At 37.1% G+C, this 15,560-nt stretch overlaps 1 protein-coding gene and 2 long non-coding RNA genes across 6 annotated transcripts; 2 read left to right on the top strand and 1 right to left on the bottom strand.

Moving 5' to 3' along the window:
* Positions 1-26: 26 nt before the first annotated feature.
* Positions 27-781, bottom strand: LOC309704731. Its single transcript, XR_014276346.1, has 3 exons — positions 695-781; positions 192-231; positions 27-46 (listed from the first exon to the last, which is right to left on the bottom strand). It is a non-coding gene; the product is annotated as an uncharacterized lncRNA (long non-coding RNA).
* Positions 782-1,045: 264 nt separating this feature from the next.
* Positions 1,046-2,409, top strand: LOC309704732. Its single transcript, XR_014276347.1, has 2 exons — positions 1,046-1,557; positions 2,185-2,409. It is a non-coding gene; the product is annotated as an uncharacterized lncRNA (long non-coding RNA).
* Positions 2,410-5,275: 2,866 nt separating this feature from the next.
* On the top strand, positions 5,276-15,343 carry LOC309704716 (uncharacterized protein). Of its 4 annotated transcripts, none has more exons than XM_082530125.1 (14): positions 5,276-5,303; positions 5,410-7,660; positions 7,775-7,850; positions 7,992-8,542; positions 8,852-8,893; positions 8,973-9,046; positions 9,399-9,440; positions 10,628-10,833; positions 10,913-11,009; positions 11,110-11,272; positions 11,413-11,516; positions 11,607-13,433; positions 13,881-14,004; positions 14,388-15,343. In XM_082530125.1, exons 7-12 carry the CDS (start codon positions 9,427-9,429, stop codon positions 11,677-11,679), a joined length of 657 nt encoding a protein of 218 aa, XP_082386251.1. In that variant the 5' UTR covers positions 5,276-5,303; positions 5,410-7,660; positions 7,775-7,850; positions 7,992-8,542; positions 8,852-8,893; positions 8,973-9,046; positions 9,399-9,426; the 3' UTR covers positions 11,680-13,433; positions 13,881-14,004; positions 14,388-15,343. The 4 variants fall into 4 exon arrangements, with proteins under 4 accessions (XP_082386251.1, XP_082386252.1, XP_082386250.1 ...); XM_082530126.1 differs by lacking the exon at positions 5,276-5,303 and having other exon boundaries at positions 7,598-7,660; positions 7,992-8,066; positions 8,465-8,542; XM_082530124.1 differs by lacking the exon at positions 5,276-5,303 and having other exon boundaries at positions 7,598-7,660; positions 7,992-8,263; positions 8,465-8,542.
* Positions 15,344-15,560: the final 217 nt, after the last annotated feature.

The raw sequence follows: 15,560 nt of genomic DNA, 5'->3' as shown, positions 1-15,560 counted from the left end.
TTTATGTAAATCTCACATTAGGAATATCTGCATTCGATTTCATGGGCTGAAATAAATAGGCAGAAACATTACTGCTAAAAAAATAAAAAACAAAAACTCTAAAAAGCCTAAAAATGACTTAAAAAGCAAGGAAATGTGGAACATTGTAATTAGCGAACATTAATAAAGCATAACTGTTCTTTGTTTCTAACCTTGGTAAGTACTCTGTAGCCAGAAGGAGAGGTAGGATTTCTGTGAAAGCCAAATTAAATGTGAATAGGCTTTGATAGTTATTGAGAAGGCAGAATAATAAGAAAAGGCAAAAGTACGTCACAATATAATTAATTAAGTTACATATTTTGATTACCAAATTATGGAAGCGTGGAGCTGCCACCCAGGCAAAAGAAAAATAGAGCTGTATCACGTTATGACGTGAAATGTTTATTGTTCTAACATTATGCTTTTCATGTTTGTATAATATAATATCACGTTATTATAATATACATAATTGTCACGTTCGCACAATATTGTACGGACGTGATAATTATGTACATTTTTCGTACAATGTTGTTCAAACATGATAGTATATTGTTAGAACGATAAACTTTTCACGTTATAACGTGATATACTTATATTTCTCTTTTGCCTGGGTGGCAGCTCTACGCTTCCGTTCCAAATACACGAGAATAAAGTAATATTATATGGGAAAAGGCACCTGCTAGCTTGATGATGGAGGCTTCTTAGACTGGCCACCCGCCTTGGCTTCTTGTCGCCACTCCACGAAATAAAGGTCCGTTTCCTCCATGCCAGCTAATTATTCATCCTCATTAAAATCTCGTATATGTTCAGTTGGCAGAATTGAGAATTTTACATCTTCCAACCACTTAATTAACGCGAACATAATCGGCTTGTTTCTTCCCGTCTCCTGTATCCGGCCGTTCCTCTCGCTGTCAGATTTCGCGCCTCAGAGACGTCGTTATTTTTCAAAAAAAAAAAAAAAAAAAAAAAGAAGAAAGAAAGAAACAGTAACAACTACTAAAGAGAGTTTTTGCACGCTCATTGCACATTTGTGGGAATGTTTAAATATTTAATTTTTATTAATTACTTTTCATTATATCTTTATTTTTTAAACCACCGTGGCAATGCGCATGCGCATACACTCCTGCACGCAAAGGGCTTTGGAGTTGACGTAATGTCGCAATGCATTGTGGGAGCGCAGCACCATCTTGGCAGGTCACGAATCAAAACAAGATTGCTACGAACCATTCTGAAACGTAGCTCAAAAGAAAATGACGGTATAGAGACAGATTCTGTCCAGATGCAAAGAGACGGTACTTGATTGTTGAAATGTGGACCCGTATGAAATATAGCCGTGGAGTAGAAACCCTGAAGACCAAACCGCTATTGACTTAGCATGATCTACTCTCATACCTTGTCTGTGGAGTCAGAGCATACACGGCGCACCAATTTCGCAATTATAAATCTCTGGAGGCGCACATCCAATTCACCAAGGACTGGGTACAAGATTTGGCTATTTTTAAGCCTCCACGTTGTGAGTACGCCGTCATTCAAGCAAAGGTAAGTCAGCTTGAGTACTGCGAGTAAAATGCGTTTGATTCCCCCCAGCATTCAAATTAGTGCTAGCAAAAATTCATTCGTGAGGGGGAAATTACAGTGAGAACATGTAGAAGCTCTGTTAGAGGGATAACATAGTGAGTTCAGTGCATTGATGTGACATTGTCCTGAAGGATTTAGTTATTCTTTATGGTTAAAGAAATTGCCCTAATTAATTCATATTTATTATAAATAATCCTAATTACACATCTTGCTTCCTTGTTTGTGTCCTGTGTCACTAAAAATACATTCTGTTTTAGTTTTATACATTGATTAATGACCTGCAGAATCTGCTTGTCATATTAGGTGTCCATAGTTGTCACTTAAAGTCGAACTTTATGTTTTCTCCCTCTTGAAAGTAATTACATCCTTGCATTACATACTTTAGGTTCATTTTTTGCTGATAGGTTTCTAAAAAGAAACATGCAGATTTAGAATATAACATGCAGCGTTCTATAGATGGATACATAAAAACACTTTATTTGTTACATTTATGATAAATGGATTTGAAAGTAAATAAAACACATTTGTGTCGGACTTGGCTTATTAAAGTTCTTGTCTTTAAATGAACTTTGTCTGTGTGTGTTTTAGGTCCTGCACTCTTAAAGACTGAATTGCAGCATTGCAGCCACAGGTCATTGTGAGCATCACAGGGAAGGTTGAAGCCGCCCACTGCAGCTGTATGGCTAGAGTCGTGGAGACTTGCAGCCATGTCACTGCTCTTCTGTTTAATGTAGAAGCAACAGTGAGGATCTGTGGCACAAGGACTGTTACAGATGAACCTGCATACTGGGTTTTGCTGGGTAATATGACCAAGATACAGCCAGAGGTTGGCCATAAGATAGACTTCTCCTCTTCAGCTGCCCAAAAAAAAGGTTCTTGATCAAAACATAAACAGACCATTCGTTGTGACAGGTAAAAGAAGCCATCCTCAAAAAAGAAAGGTTCCACCTGCTACTGTGGAGGAGTTGGATCAACTGATGGGACAATATTTTTCCAAGCATAGTTCTGTTCTGAATAACCCATAATGTTTTAATTTAGGGGGCCATGTAAATACTTTGCATTTACTGAATATGTACTTACTAAATACCACTGTTCAAAAGTTGAATAAAGAAACAAAGAAATGTTTGCCTATTTTTAATTAAAAGCACTTTGTCGAACATCACATCAGTTACAATGTAGAAAAAATGTTATGTATAGTTTACAAATGACAAAATGTTCACATAAAATCATGACAGCATTTGTATAATATCACCCACTACTAGCATTCTGTAATTTACTGTCTCTTTTGAAAACTTATCACTACATAAACAGCACAAGACTTAAAAGTATTTAACAAGAGCATTTTTCCCTGGTTTTACTACCACACTGGGGCACATGTTCACCAAAACGCAGCAAACCTTTGCCATCTTATCCAGGAAGGTCACCTTTTTACCCTCACATGGAAGAAGTAATCTGATTGGCATGGTGGTATGTAGCATGTAGTTTGAAGCAGGGATTTCGTAGTGCCCCATGTGTAGTGTTGGAACCCAGTCAGGATTTGTTTCATTCATTTCATAGGCTGGTTTGTTGCAATAATGCCAAATAATTAGCAACTCTATAAATAGAAGGTAGTTCTGCATGTTTGTTCTAAGTTTGTGCTATTGAAAATAAAATTAACAGACTATAAATAATAATATGAACTTATTTAGAACTTACCTGAATGAAAATACTGGAGCACACCAACAGATATCTGTGGCTGGTAGAGAACTGAATATCAGCTCGTCTCGCAGCTGCTATCCAGGCTAGACGCCTTCTTTTGGTAACATCCAACACATAAGCTCCCTCATGATGTTTCCAGGTGAGGAAACAATGAAAAGAGAGCCTGTTTTCAAGCTTATTCCTTTGTCGGTAGTGCAATCTAACATTACAACCGACCACACAGCAAGCATTTGTTTGGCCTGCTAATATGGCGCCTTGACCAAAAATCCTGGCTACGCCCCATCCCGTAAGATCACGCTCCAGAGCCCTATTAACGTACGGATCTAGAAAGAAGACGCTGCATTTTTAACTCTGAGGGAGATGGAGAATGAGCCTATTTCCAAAACAGTGGAGTGTGTTCCTTTAAGTACTAAATTGTATATATTGTCAAAAACTAAAGTGTACATAGCAGTTGTTGTATCTTGTTTACTGTATCACTGACAGATAATTTCAAAGTCAATGAACGCTACATTATAGTGAGATATTGTGTAATGTGAAATACTGTAAGCAAATGAATAAACAACCTAATTCGTGATAGACCTTTGACTCTGTTTTGTTTGAATCCAACTGTTTTTTGCAGATGTGCATAAAACATGTTACTTTTAGTATTGTTATCATTATCATCATTATTGCACTAAATATATTTTAAATAAAGGATACTTTGATATACATTCTACTGTAAGGTTGGAAATGTATTTTCTTCACCCTAAAATATGTTTTGAAATGTATTTTGGTTTGAAAGAAATATATTTTCAATTTCAAAAATATATTTTTTTGGAGCATCACAAATACAAAATATATTTACCATATATTTGAAATATATTTTGGCCAGGAAAAATGTATTTTTTTACCGTATGGGGTTGCCTGTGTCCTTGTCTTTTGGGAAAATACTTTACACAAGTAGTGGCTCAAAGAGGATTCTTTTTTTTCCTTTTTTTTTTTAACTGTGCTGCAATTGTTTACTGGATTATTTGTGCCATTAATTAGTGTCAACTAATTTTTATTCAATCTCCACACAGGATATGCTTGTGAAGATGGAATATGGGGGAGAGCAGAAGTGCGTTGAAGTTCCACAAAGTGATGAATGAAGGACAAGCATATTGTATTGAAGAAATAAGTGATGAGAATGCTGTTATTTGCATTTACCATGTCAGACCTTTTGATAAACACAATTCTAATGAAAGTGAGAACATGTATACTGTACATCTTTCAGAAAATGTTTTGAAATTGTTGTGCACAGTTCAGAATAAATGTTTTTCAAAAACCATTGCATCTTTTTAGTAAATGTTTATTTCCAAAAGAAATTTCTAGAAGTTCAGAACCGTAAAATTCCTGCTTTTTAGAATGAATTAGAAGATAACTCTTACGTAGTTAAACTAAAATACTCTTTGAGAGTTAATATATAAACTCTTAACACCAAGTGTTAAATTATCAACTCCAGACAGATTTGGTGTTTAACACTAAATCAGAGTTAACGTACCAACTCTCTAAAAAGAGTTAAATTAACACTCTCTGGTGTGGACCCATATGGACACTTTAATAGTGTTGAAATCAAATCCGACAGTGTTAATTTGGACATGCTAGATTTGCTGTGTAGGAGCCATTCTTGGGTTAATACCTTATGTGGTCACTAGAGGTCACCTTTTTCTGTTTTGATTATGTAATGTAAAGGTATTTAAGGTAGACGCACGTAATCGGCGTCAGGTGTTTCATTAAGAAGGCAAACAGTTTGTGACCGTTGCGCTGTTATGCTAAGTCGATACAGAATAAAGACCAAAAAGGACAAGATACATACTGCTGGATTTATTGGACTGTGAACTTAATTCATGCATACCAGTGACATCGCGTCGCCCCCCGTTAACGACCACCTCAGTGGCTTCAAGCGTAGGCTTAGCCTCTACAAATCTAATTTTAAAAATGTCACAGACCACGTGAATACATCATCTGACTTATTGTAGTTGCAATGAATGGTGGACTGCTTTATGATCTGAGTATTTTGCAAAATTGTTATTTATATACTTATTTGTACAACACTGTTAACATAATACTTGTGTTTCCTTGTTTTGTCTAATTCAGATTGGCTGTGACATTTGCCCACGGTGGTACCACAGGGGCTGTGCAAAGAAGCCCCGCAAGAGCAAAGAAAACAAGTTTGTCTGTGAAGCATGCTGGTCAGACAGTTAGGTTCTCTGGCAATTTTTCTGAGGCTTTGAAATGTGTGTGTTTTGTATCGTTGTCTCCAATAATATTAATTAGTTGTTTATTTATGTTTGTGTTGCTGTGTGTGCTTCTGTATTGTTAACAACATTAAAATTCAGCTTTGATTTGAATTAGTTTGTAGGATTATTCAATTATTTTTTGTTTCCTAACATGTTAACATTATAGGTACTGTGGGAAAAGAATTAATATATATGTTGTTTCATGGTTTACTGGTGTTCAGCTTCCGCTATACCCCCTGTTTCTGGTATATTTGTTACTTTATTTCAATTGGTGGTTTCTTCTTTAATTGGATGTTATTGTTATTGTTTTTTGCTTTCGTTTCAATTAATAAGTGCTGTATTGGAATGACATTTTTTTAACTTTTGTTTTCTCTTTCGTATTACTTATTGTTCTTAATTTGTTTATGCAGATCTCCTCCCAGCTGTTTCCATTTGGCCATTATCGTTTTTTGGTGTTATATTTGAAATTTGACATTTTATGCGCTGTCCAATAAAGGCTTTATTTAAATTTTCAGCAGAATGTATGGGCAGAAATCTGTGGCATCAGAAACTGAAATTGAATAAGTTAAATTTGAATTTGAATTGCTTAGATTCAATCTGAATTGTAACTTGAATAAATGCTTTTGAAAACTGAATTTGAATTAGTCTAATTTGAAATTGAATTTATGGTTTGAAAATGATCATCACTAAATTGAAATTGAATTTTATATTTTGAAAATGAATTCATTTGCTTTGAAACGACATTTTATCCTTTAAAAATTCAGCTCTCGAATAATTTCAGTTTCACTTCTCACCATTCAGTTTCAGTTCTACAATTCAGTTTTTTGGAACTTTCATCCGGTTCTTGTGTAATCGTGCGCAGAGTAATCGAACTTCGTTTTACTAGCGGACCGCAAGTGGCAATCTACGACATCTTGAGCTGGAGCTGGAGTAATTCTTCTGAAGACATTCGTGATGTCAAATGACCAGTTGAGAAACTCTCAGGTTGGTAATAAATGTATTACATGTATAAGAACAAGCGTCATGTTAACAAATAATACCCGTACAGTAACGTTTATGCGTGTTGTAGCTGTTAGCTAAAAACGCTAATTTAGCGTAGATTGCCCTGGGTTCAGCGTTGACAAACAAATATGAAAGACTCCTTTCAATAGAATCCCAAAGTTGTCATCTTGTAGCCCTCCAGAGTCCTCCACACTTGCAGAGGCCCCTACAGTAGGAAAATGTGCAAAAGAATGTCAAAACCATTGCTATTTGGGTTTTCTTATGTCTCACACAGCATCCCAAGTCTTTAGCTTACTTAAAACCCTTAGCTACAGTGTATATTTAGTCTAACACTCATCAGTGTCTGGATCATTACTGATCACTTCGGTGTGATATGATATATAACTTTTCTGTTACATAGTGTATGATTAAATACACAGTACTCTTAACATACTTAACATACTCCTCAATTCTTAACATACTCAATTGTCAGGTCAGCAAGACACCTGCTAAATTTACTAACTTCTACCACTGTTCAGCCCAGTGTTCAGACTCACCAAGAGCCTCCCAGGTTTTGTGAAGCTAGACACAAACAACACATGCACAGATTACCAAATGACTTTTGAATCATTTGACATGTGTTTTACTGTTGTATTATATTAATTAGTTAGCATAAAATGATGTGATGCATCTTCTGAATATTGTGTCATTCTAGCAGACAGGAAACGAGTCAGGAGAGAGGGAGAGATGGCCGACCAAGTATCCACACAGAAATGACTAGGTTCCTTGTTGTATTTGTTCCTTTGTCAGACTTGTTGTTCCTTATACTTACTCATTTAAGTTCTCAATACCCATAACTTGTTCAGATGTACAATTGTATTGTTTTATATCAACTTACAACATGTCTTCACAGGTCTTTTCCTGCTCTTTATGGAAACAAAGCAAAGCGCCGATGCTTTCGAGGGCCTGCCAACCAATTCACACCAGTTAAAGAGATACAACTTAATTTTTATCTCTTACCCAAGCTTGTTCAGTCTACTCCAAAAGGCAGTGAAGAATTTGTCCATCTGCAAGCTGGTTTGGGACGTAGGTCTACAATGATACCTGACAGCTACAGTCATGATGAGGTAAGGTACTGCTCCACATTGACAGGAAAATATATTTGTTGTAAGTTAACGAGCAAAAAGTGTTTGTCTTTATTCAGAGTCAATTAATTTGTTGGCCGATGGTTTATTTCAAAGGTATGTTCAAGACTCAAAGATCTGTATCCAAAACTGGAAAGTGTTTCTGGGGGCTGGCTGATTTACAAAGGAGCAGGTAGAAAAAACCTCTTAATGGCCATTCCAACTTTTGAATTGATAGTTATAGAAGAATTTTGATGATATCATGACCATGAATGCACTGCAATGTGTACTGCCACATTTTAAATAGTACTGAGTCACTCACTTTTCTCGACAGGTGGATGGGGTTCTCGGAAACTAAATATGGTGCCTCCTGAGGACAGTGGATATACTGGGTCACTGCTAAAAAAATGCAAGTGCTGGGGGAATGACCGTCCTTTACATTGCTCCAATCCAGGAAGAGCTAGACACTCAGCCGCTGCCTCCTGACTCTAGCTCCTTTTCCAATATGCCAAAAGCGATGTGCCACTCATGTCAAACCAGCTACCCACTTCAACTCTTAGCAATGCATGTTGAAACATGTCAGCCTTCAGATACTAATGCAGAGTGGTGTGTACAGTCCCGTTGCATGGATGAGTCTGGGAGATCACATTACACGTAGCTTTGTCCTATAAAACTACGTAATGACTGAAACATGTTTTGAAAATGTTTTTATCAGTCAGGAGCTTCATGTTCAATGGATGTCACTACACTTGCTTGTGTTTCTGTAGGTAATTTATTAAGTTTGTACTTGCTATTCTCCTTTATCAGACTTGTAATGAAGACATAGAGGACACACCACATCCCATACCACATACAGAAGACGATCAACTTAACTCACATCTAAAGGTGAAGTTTTGTACCCCTTTAACCTTTATCTATTTGACTGTGCATGACAAAGACAGGAACATAAATATGATGCCTTACATTGAATGGGGAGAAAATTGAGTTTGATTAAAGTGTCCTACAATAGCCAAGTTGAAGAGGTTCATTATTAGAGGTTGGATTTATTCCTTATATCTAAAGTGGGTAGCCCATGTAAGCTGTATTTGTAATGAAAGTTGACAGATAAGCAACCATCAGATGTATGCAATCACATCACAATTCCATTCTTTTAAAGTTGCTGGTTTTTTCCCCTTTCTTTGCTTGTCTTGACAGGATGTGGAGGAAGATGTCATTATTTTGTCCTCAACTGCAAAGGTAATGTTGAGTGCAACGTGTTGAATGTCTGTCTTTGAGGCATTATTGATTCTATCGTTGATATTGTTTCCTGTTACAGATTGTGTGCCCTGTCTGCGGTGAGACATTTCCTCAGAATGAGGTGGAGGCACATGCAAGCGAGTGTTGTGAGAGGTAATGCAGTCTTTTAATATGGCTTCCAACGTATGTTTGAGAATTTTCCTACAAGCCTTTTGCTTTCCACCTATTAATTTATATTTTGATAGACAGCATTTTATGCTTTGTTAGTGATTGTGCCATGTATGTTATACTTTGGTTTTGATCCTTATAAAAAAAATTTTTTTTGCATTAGGTTTTGTCATTGTTGCCATAACATTTTTAATTGTTTAAGTCTTACAGAAGTTATTACAACACGGTTGAAGAAGTTCTCTTAAGTTTTAAAGGTATTGTTTTATTTGTTGCTTTTGTACAGTACATGTTTGAGGTCAAGTGATGTGGTTTTTACTCTGGCATTTTTTCATTACAGCAATGCAAACCTACCTTCACAACAAAGGATGGGCATTTCTAGGTTTGTACACATCAGTAGTCTTTCTTCAATGCTCTGTACAGTGGTTTTCAAACAATTTCTGCCAAGTACCCTTTGTGTAAAGGAATCCAGCTACCTAAAGGCTTAGCCTGCCTACTGCATTTTCTTCTTCTGTTAGGTCAAAGTCACATACTGCTAGTGGTGACACAATTCAGTTTGAAAACCTAAAAGACATTAACGAACAGAGATGGGCAGTAACGAGTTACTTGTAACGCGTTACTGTAATCTGATTACTTTTTTCGAGTAACGAGTAAAGTAAGGGATTACTATTGCAAAATCGGTAATTAGATTACCGTTACTTTCCCGTAGGAACACTGCGTTACTAAAACCGTGATTTTTTGCGAGAATGTCTCACGACAGTGACGTAAGCGAGTGCGCCGTTAGTGACAACAGCTGTGTGCAGATCAACAATGGATCACATATCGAGTGCGGGAGAGAGTATGAGCATGCAGCGTTTAAAGCGTGGAAGTACTGACCTTACTTTGAGTTTGATTCCATAAAAAGTGACAAAAACATTAGCGTCCATCGTGCGTGGGAAGAAAACTTCTTTTTACAGCGAAAAAAACCCCTAAACTTCCAAGGAAGCACCAAGAGCGCAACGACGTAATGGGAAACTCACAGAGACACTGCCGTATCCTTCCACTGACCGCTGCACACCTGCACCAGGGTAAACCTCCGCCTACTGCAGTCCTGCTTTACAGGTGAAAATAGAGCAACAGGACCGCTGAGTCTTTGACTTTATTTATGTTCTGCTGTGTTTTACTTGCATCTATTTGAAAGAGTGAGTGTAAACACAAAAAATTATTTTATTTTATGTGCTGGAATGTGCAGAAAATAGGTTTAAATGTTAAACTCATTTATTCAACTCAGAGAATGTTGCATATAATTACATTTTTGCTTGATGCATAAAGTTAAAAGATTAAAAATGATAAAACAAGTTAAAAAAAGAGACTTTTCCATTTGATTACATTTTGTATGATGGATTATGTAGAAAAAGTAGAATTGGGCTGAAAGATCTATCGCTTTATCACCTCTTCAGGTTGTAAATCGTGTTTTTAAAAAGTAACTAAGTAACTAAGTAATTAATTACTTTTGAAAATAAGTAATCAGTAAAGTAACGGGATTACTTTTTTGGGGAAGTAATCAGTAATTAGTATTTTCTCCATTAGCCTGGATGAAATCCTGCAGGCCATAAGTACTGCTGTGAATACAGAGGAAGAATTCCGTATCACTGTCTCAAGATCCAATATGGTGGAGCGGGGACTTGCAGAGTGGAAGAGGCAAAAAAAGGCATTGCCTACAAATCAGCTGAGGGTCACATTCATCGGAGAGGCAGGAATTGATACAGGGGCATTACGGAAAGAATTCCTCACAGGTACTCATATTTAAAATGTGATCTAAATTGATAGGAGTGAAAATGGCTACTTAACCGGACTAACTATTTGTGTTAAAAGAAATGGTTGCAGGCTTGGAGCAACGGCTATTTGAGGGTGACCAGACTGGGAAGGCTCCCAAATATTCATTGCTGGATCTCGATCTAGGAAACTTCCGGTAGGCCTTTCTCACATGCATTGGGGTCTGCAGTTGTGTGTACACACACACGCATTGGAAATTACCTGATTGATGTTATTTATCTCTTCTCCTCTCACAGTAGTGCTGGTGAAATTTGGGCAGTTAGTCTGGCGCAAGGTGGGCCACCACCCTGCTGCCTCAAAGATTGGTGTTACCAGTACTTGTGCAGTGGAGAGCTGCAGATTGAGAACATTAGGAAAGAGGATGTCTGTGATGTTCATTATACTTCTGTTATCTCCCAGGTATGAAGTCTTAAAGGTTTCACTGCTCTACAGTGTTTTGAATTACATGTTTAGCACAGATTTTACCATCCCTTATGTTATTTGCAAATTATAGGACTCTGGAATTGGTCATGTTAATGTGTATGTTTGTGTCCTTTAAGGTTGATTCGGCCACAGAAGATAAAATGACAGAACTCACTGATGAAATTTTGAGTTGTGGCTATCATGGACCTGTTAATGTCGAAAAGAAAGAAGAAATTGTTCGGTATAACTGTTTTACTGTTTCCCCCCCCAAAAAAAGTTGTTTTTTTTTCATTTAGCAGCATGCTACTTTTTCTTCCTTTCTGCATTTCAGTGCTGTTGTCAGAGGTGTGGACTCGAGTCACATGACTTGGACTCGAGTCAGACTCGAGTCATTAATTTTATGACTTTAGACTTGACTTGAAAAAATGTTCTAAGACTTGTGACTTGACTTGGACTTTTACACCAATGACCTGGGACTTGAATTGGACTTGAACCGGTTTACTTGAAAAGACTTGATATTTCACCCCAAATATAAAATTTAACATGCATATAGAGATTGAAAATGTGACGTCATTCAGGGGTAAACCGCAAAGGATTCTGGGAACTCGTGGCAAGAGGTACTAGCGCACGCAGGCTTTCAATTGAAATCAGTCACACAGCGATAAAAAGAAACACAAAAATGTCAAGAAGCCGTTGTATTATTAACTGCAATAGCCGGTCGCATGACAGCCACGGGAAGCCGACGGGTAAAGAGATCGGTTGTTATCGGATTACGTCGTTGAAGAGAAATTGTTCGAGCCATGTTTCCGAAGTAACAAAGACGCGACGGATGGCCTGGATTGCAGCCATTCAAAGATCAAATATAACGTCCCAGAACACTCCAGCTCAGGTTAGTCTGCTCCAAGCATTTACACGAAGGTCAGTGTTTTTTAGTAGTTAATACGTCATTTTCATAACATAATTGGTGATATAGGTTACAAGCAAGTCTGGCACTGAGCAGAAATTGTCGCGCTATGCTCCTTTATTTATTGTGCATAAATAGTGAATTGTCCTGACACAATATTGCGTTTCGCCTCTGTTATTATGGTACATTGACAAAAACATATACTTTTATTCACAGGATAAAACAGGTTTTTTGTATCACTAATTGCCCAGTACGATTACAGCATACAGTATTATTGTCACTGCTACATTTCTGTAACGCGTACCAGAAATTATTTCCACTACTAATTAATTACCGTTGAGCTCAAAGGTCCTATTAATAAATGGTTAAGGAATGTGTATTTATGACGACGATTTGTGAGACTGGTAAACTTGTGATACGTACGATGGTCTTTCGTTCTACACGGTGCATTTCAAGGTCCTGTACCCATCCGGCGGTAAACTGTACCTGGGCTTGTTGCAGTGACCGGAAGTTACTAAACTTCACGAGTGTATGCGCTCACTCCAAGAACCGTATGATTATAAATATGCATATAAATATGCTACAATGAGATAGCTGACTTCATCTAACTAGCAAATGTTGTCCAGGCTACGTTGGTGATACAGTTTTTTTTAATGTGTATGATATTTTTGTCATTCGATTTTAAAGCCGGTCCTACAACCGCATCCAAGAATAACATGCAGCTTATCTCAGAACTGTCGGTGAAAATTATTCTTGGAGCTAGGTTTAATTGAGCTGCATTTTAAAGAGGTGCAATTTCACAATTTGTGTATATTTTCTAAGTTCACTATTTTGTCATGTGTTGAGAAAAACACAGATTTTAAAATTACATGGTCTAATATTTACATTTAGCATAACTGCAACATTCTTTTTTCATTTTTTTTTTTTAAAGACTCGAAAGGACTTGAAATTCAAAGTTTCAGACTTGTGACTTGACTCGGACTTTTACACCAGTGACTTGAGACTCGACTCTGACTTGCCTGACATTACTTGAGACTTGACTTGAGACTTGAGGATAAAGACTTGAGACTTACTTGAGACTTGCAAAACAATGACTTGGTCCCACCTCTGGCTGTTGTTCTTCACGCCACACTTCGGTTGGTGCCTCTCCTCTCCCAGCTACGTGATGGTCTCAACCTTTATGGTCTTACTGATCTACTGAAGCAGTACCCAAACATCTGCCAATCGCTGTTTGTCCCAGGGGTGGAAGTTAAGGTGAGTAAATGTTGACTTTAGTAGGGATAACCCTTGTAATTGTGAATAGCAGTTCAAAGTGCTCTTTACCTTTACTTTATAGTATATACTTTAAGTCCTATAGTAGAGAATGTAATTAATGGTGGCACTGGAAAAAGAATATTCAAAATTGTCTTAAGTTGCTTAATATTCCTGAACCGTTTAGAGCAAAAACAAGGCATCAGGAACAATGAAAAAATCCCTTTTAACAACGAGTATTTACATGTAACCTACAGAGTTATAAAGAGACTTGATCTATACAAAGTTATAAGATTAAATGAGAAGAACTAGCAAGCAGCATGAGACAGACGTTTAAGTCCCTGTCTTTATGTGTGACAAAAGAATACAATTACTTAGAATAAAGACAAAATAATAGGTCCTTGATCTTGATTCAGATAAAGTCACAATTTTCTTTGTCTTTCTTACCAGGCTGATGCTGACTTTGTTTTTGCAACATGCCATCCTGAGTTCAGCGAGAAGGGCTCCAACAAAGAACGGGTGGAAATGAGGATTATGAACCATCTACAGGAATTCTTGCAAGAGCTGGAATCACGTAAGTGCACATGTAGTTTACTGTCAATGTATTTTGTCTTTCTGTGTTAAACTTGGAATCATAATTTTATGTAAGGAATGGCTAAACTTTTAGAGAATGGCCAGTCTTGGTTTTCATGGAGTTTGCCGCTTTAGTGTTTTTAGATCTTTTTGTCCGACGTTTCTGGAGTACAAAAAGATATAAAAAAACAAAAGCAGCAAAATGTGTGAAAACAGTTCTTATTCTGTAAACCTTTGGCCACAGCTGTAGATTACACTATGAGTGCTTGTTCACTCTTTGTCAGTAATTAAATTTTTAAGTTGTGTTTGTGAAGTTACAGGTAAACAGTATCTAATATTTTATCTAAATGACTGCTTTGTCTTTTTTTTTTTTTTTTAAAAAAGGTGAAGAGCCTGAGACCAGTGACCGTCCAGTCATCCTTTCCCCAAGTTCATTCTTACAGTGGCTCACAGGACAAGGCCACATTCCTGTCCTGCCAGATGAGAAGATGAACTTCAAAGTCTCTGTGCAGTTCAACCACTCATGCCATATTCAGTATGGCACTCATGAAGTTTGCTACCCAACCGTTACAGCATGTAGTAATACAGTCAAGCTACCTGTTCAGCATATGCAAACTTATGAAGAGTTCAAGCATGTGATGACAAACGCGTTCCACTATGGTCAGGCATTTCTTCATATTTAGGAGCATGATCAGCCAGCCAGACATCTTGATTGTTCCATGAAATGTTAGTAAAACAAAGAAATCGACATATGTTGCTTGATGGTTTTTTTTTTAATTATTGTTTTACAGTTTAAGCATTCTGTTTATTGCCATTGAAATTATTATAAAAAACGTTTTTGTCAATATAGTCCTTGCTGATCTCATTCCCTCCTCCATTTAACTGTGTCAGCTTGTGAGTATCGATTTGGGTTCATGAGTGTAACAGAAAGTAAGAAAATGAAAATTACCATTAAAACAAGGAGAGGTTCTTATTCTTCTTAGAAAAAGGGATTATTTAAAAGAAAAACTATCACTAGCAGTTTGTAAAATAACATGTTCTTATAATTTTACTCTCTGATGGGCCAAGCTGCAACTTTCATGGATTCATGTAGGTGAAGACCATGGTGTGGTCAGGTAAATGTCTCTTCCAAAACTACATGAAGGCACAAGAGGATCTATGGAAAGGCGTAGAGATTCAATATCTTCAGCATTCAGTGGACATTCCATTTCTGGCACCAAAACACCTGGGTTGTTATGATGGGATAGCCCTGCACTCTCCCAATCAATGCTCTCAATTTGGACTTCCTGAAATAAAGCAGCATATGTAAATGATTTTAAAAATCTACATATAGCACTCAATAAAACCAAAACATTGCCATTATTACTCAACTGCCAAATTTTCTTCATATCTCTGTGGCTCTCTGATGGGGTGCTGCAGCATCCCAAGTTCCCACAGCTGGTTTGGTGAAAGGCTATGCTCTGTCCTGATGGAATGATCATTCCAGCCAACAGAAAACTTGGCCAAATCTTGGGTCTTGGGAGGAAGGTGTAATGGGCACAGAAGAGATGAAGACTA

This window comes from Aulonocara stuartgranti (assembly GCF_965226115.1).
Source record: "Aulonocara stuartgranti genome assembly, chromosome: 4".
In the NCBI taxonomy this organism is placed as follows: domain Eukaryota; kingdom Metazoa; phylum Chordata; class Actinopteri; order Cichliformes; family Cichlidae; genus Aulonocara; species Aulonocara stuartgranti.
This window is presented reverse-complemented; position numbering and strand designations above follow the sequence as displayed.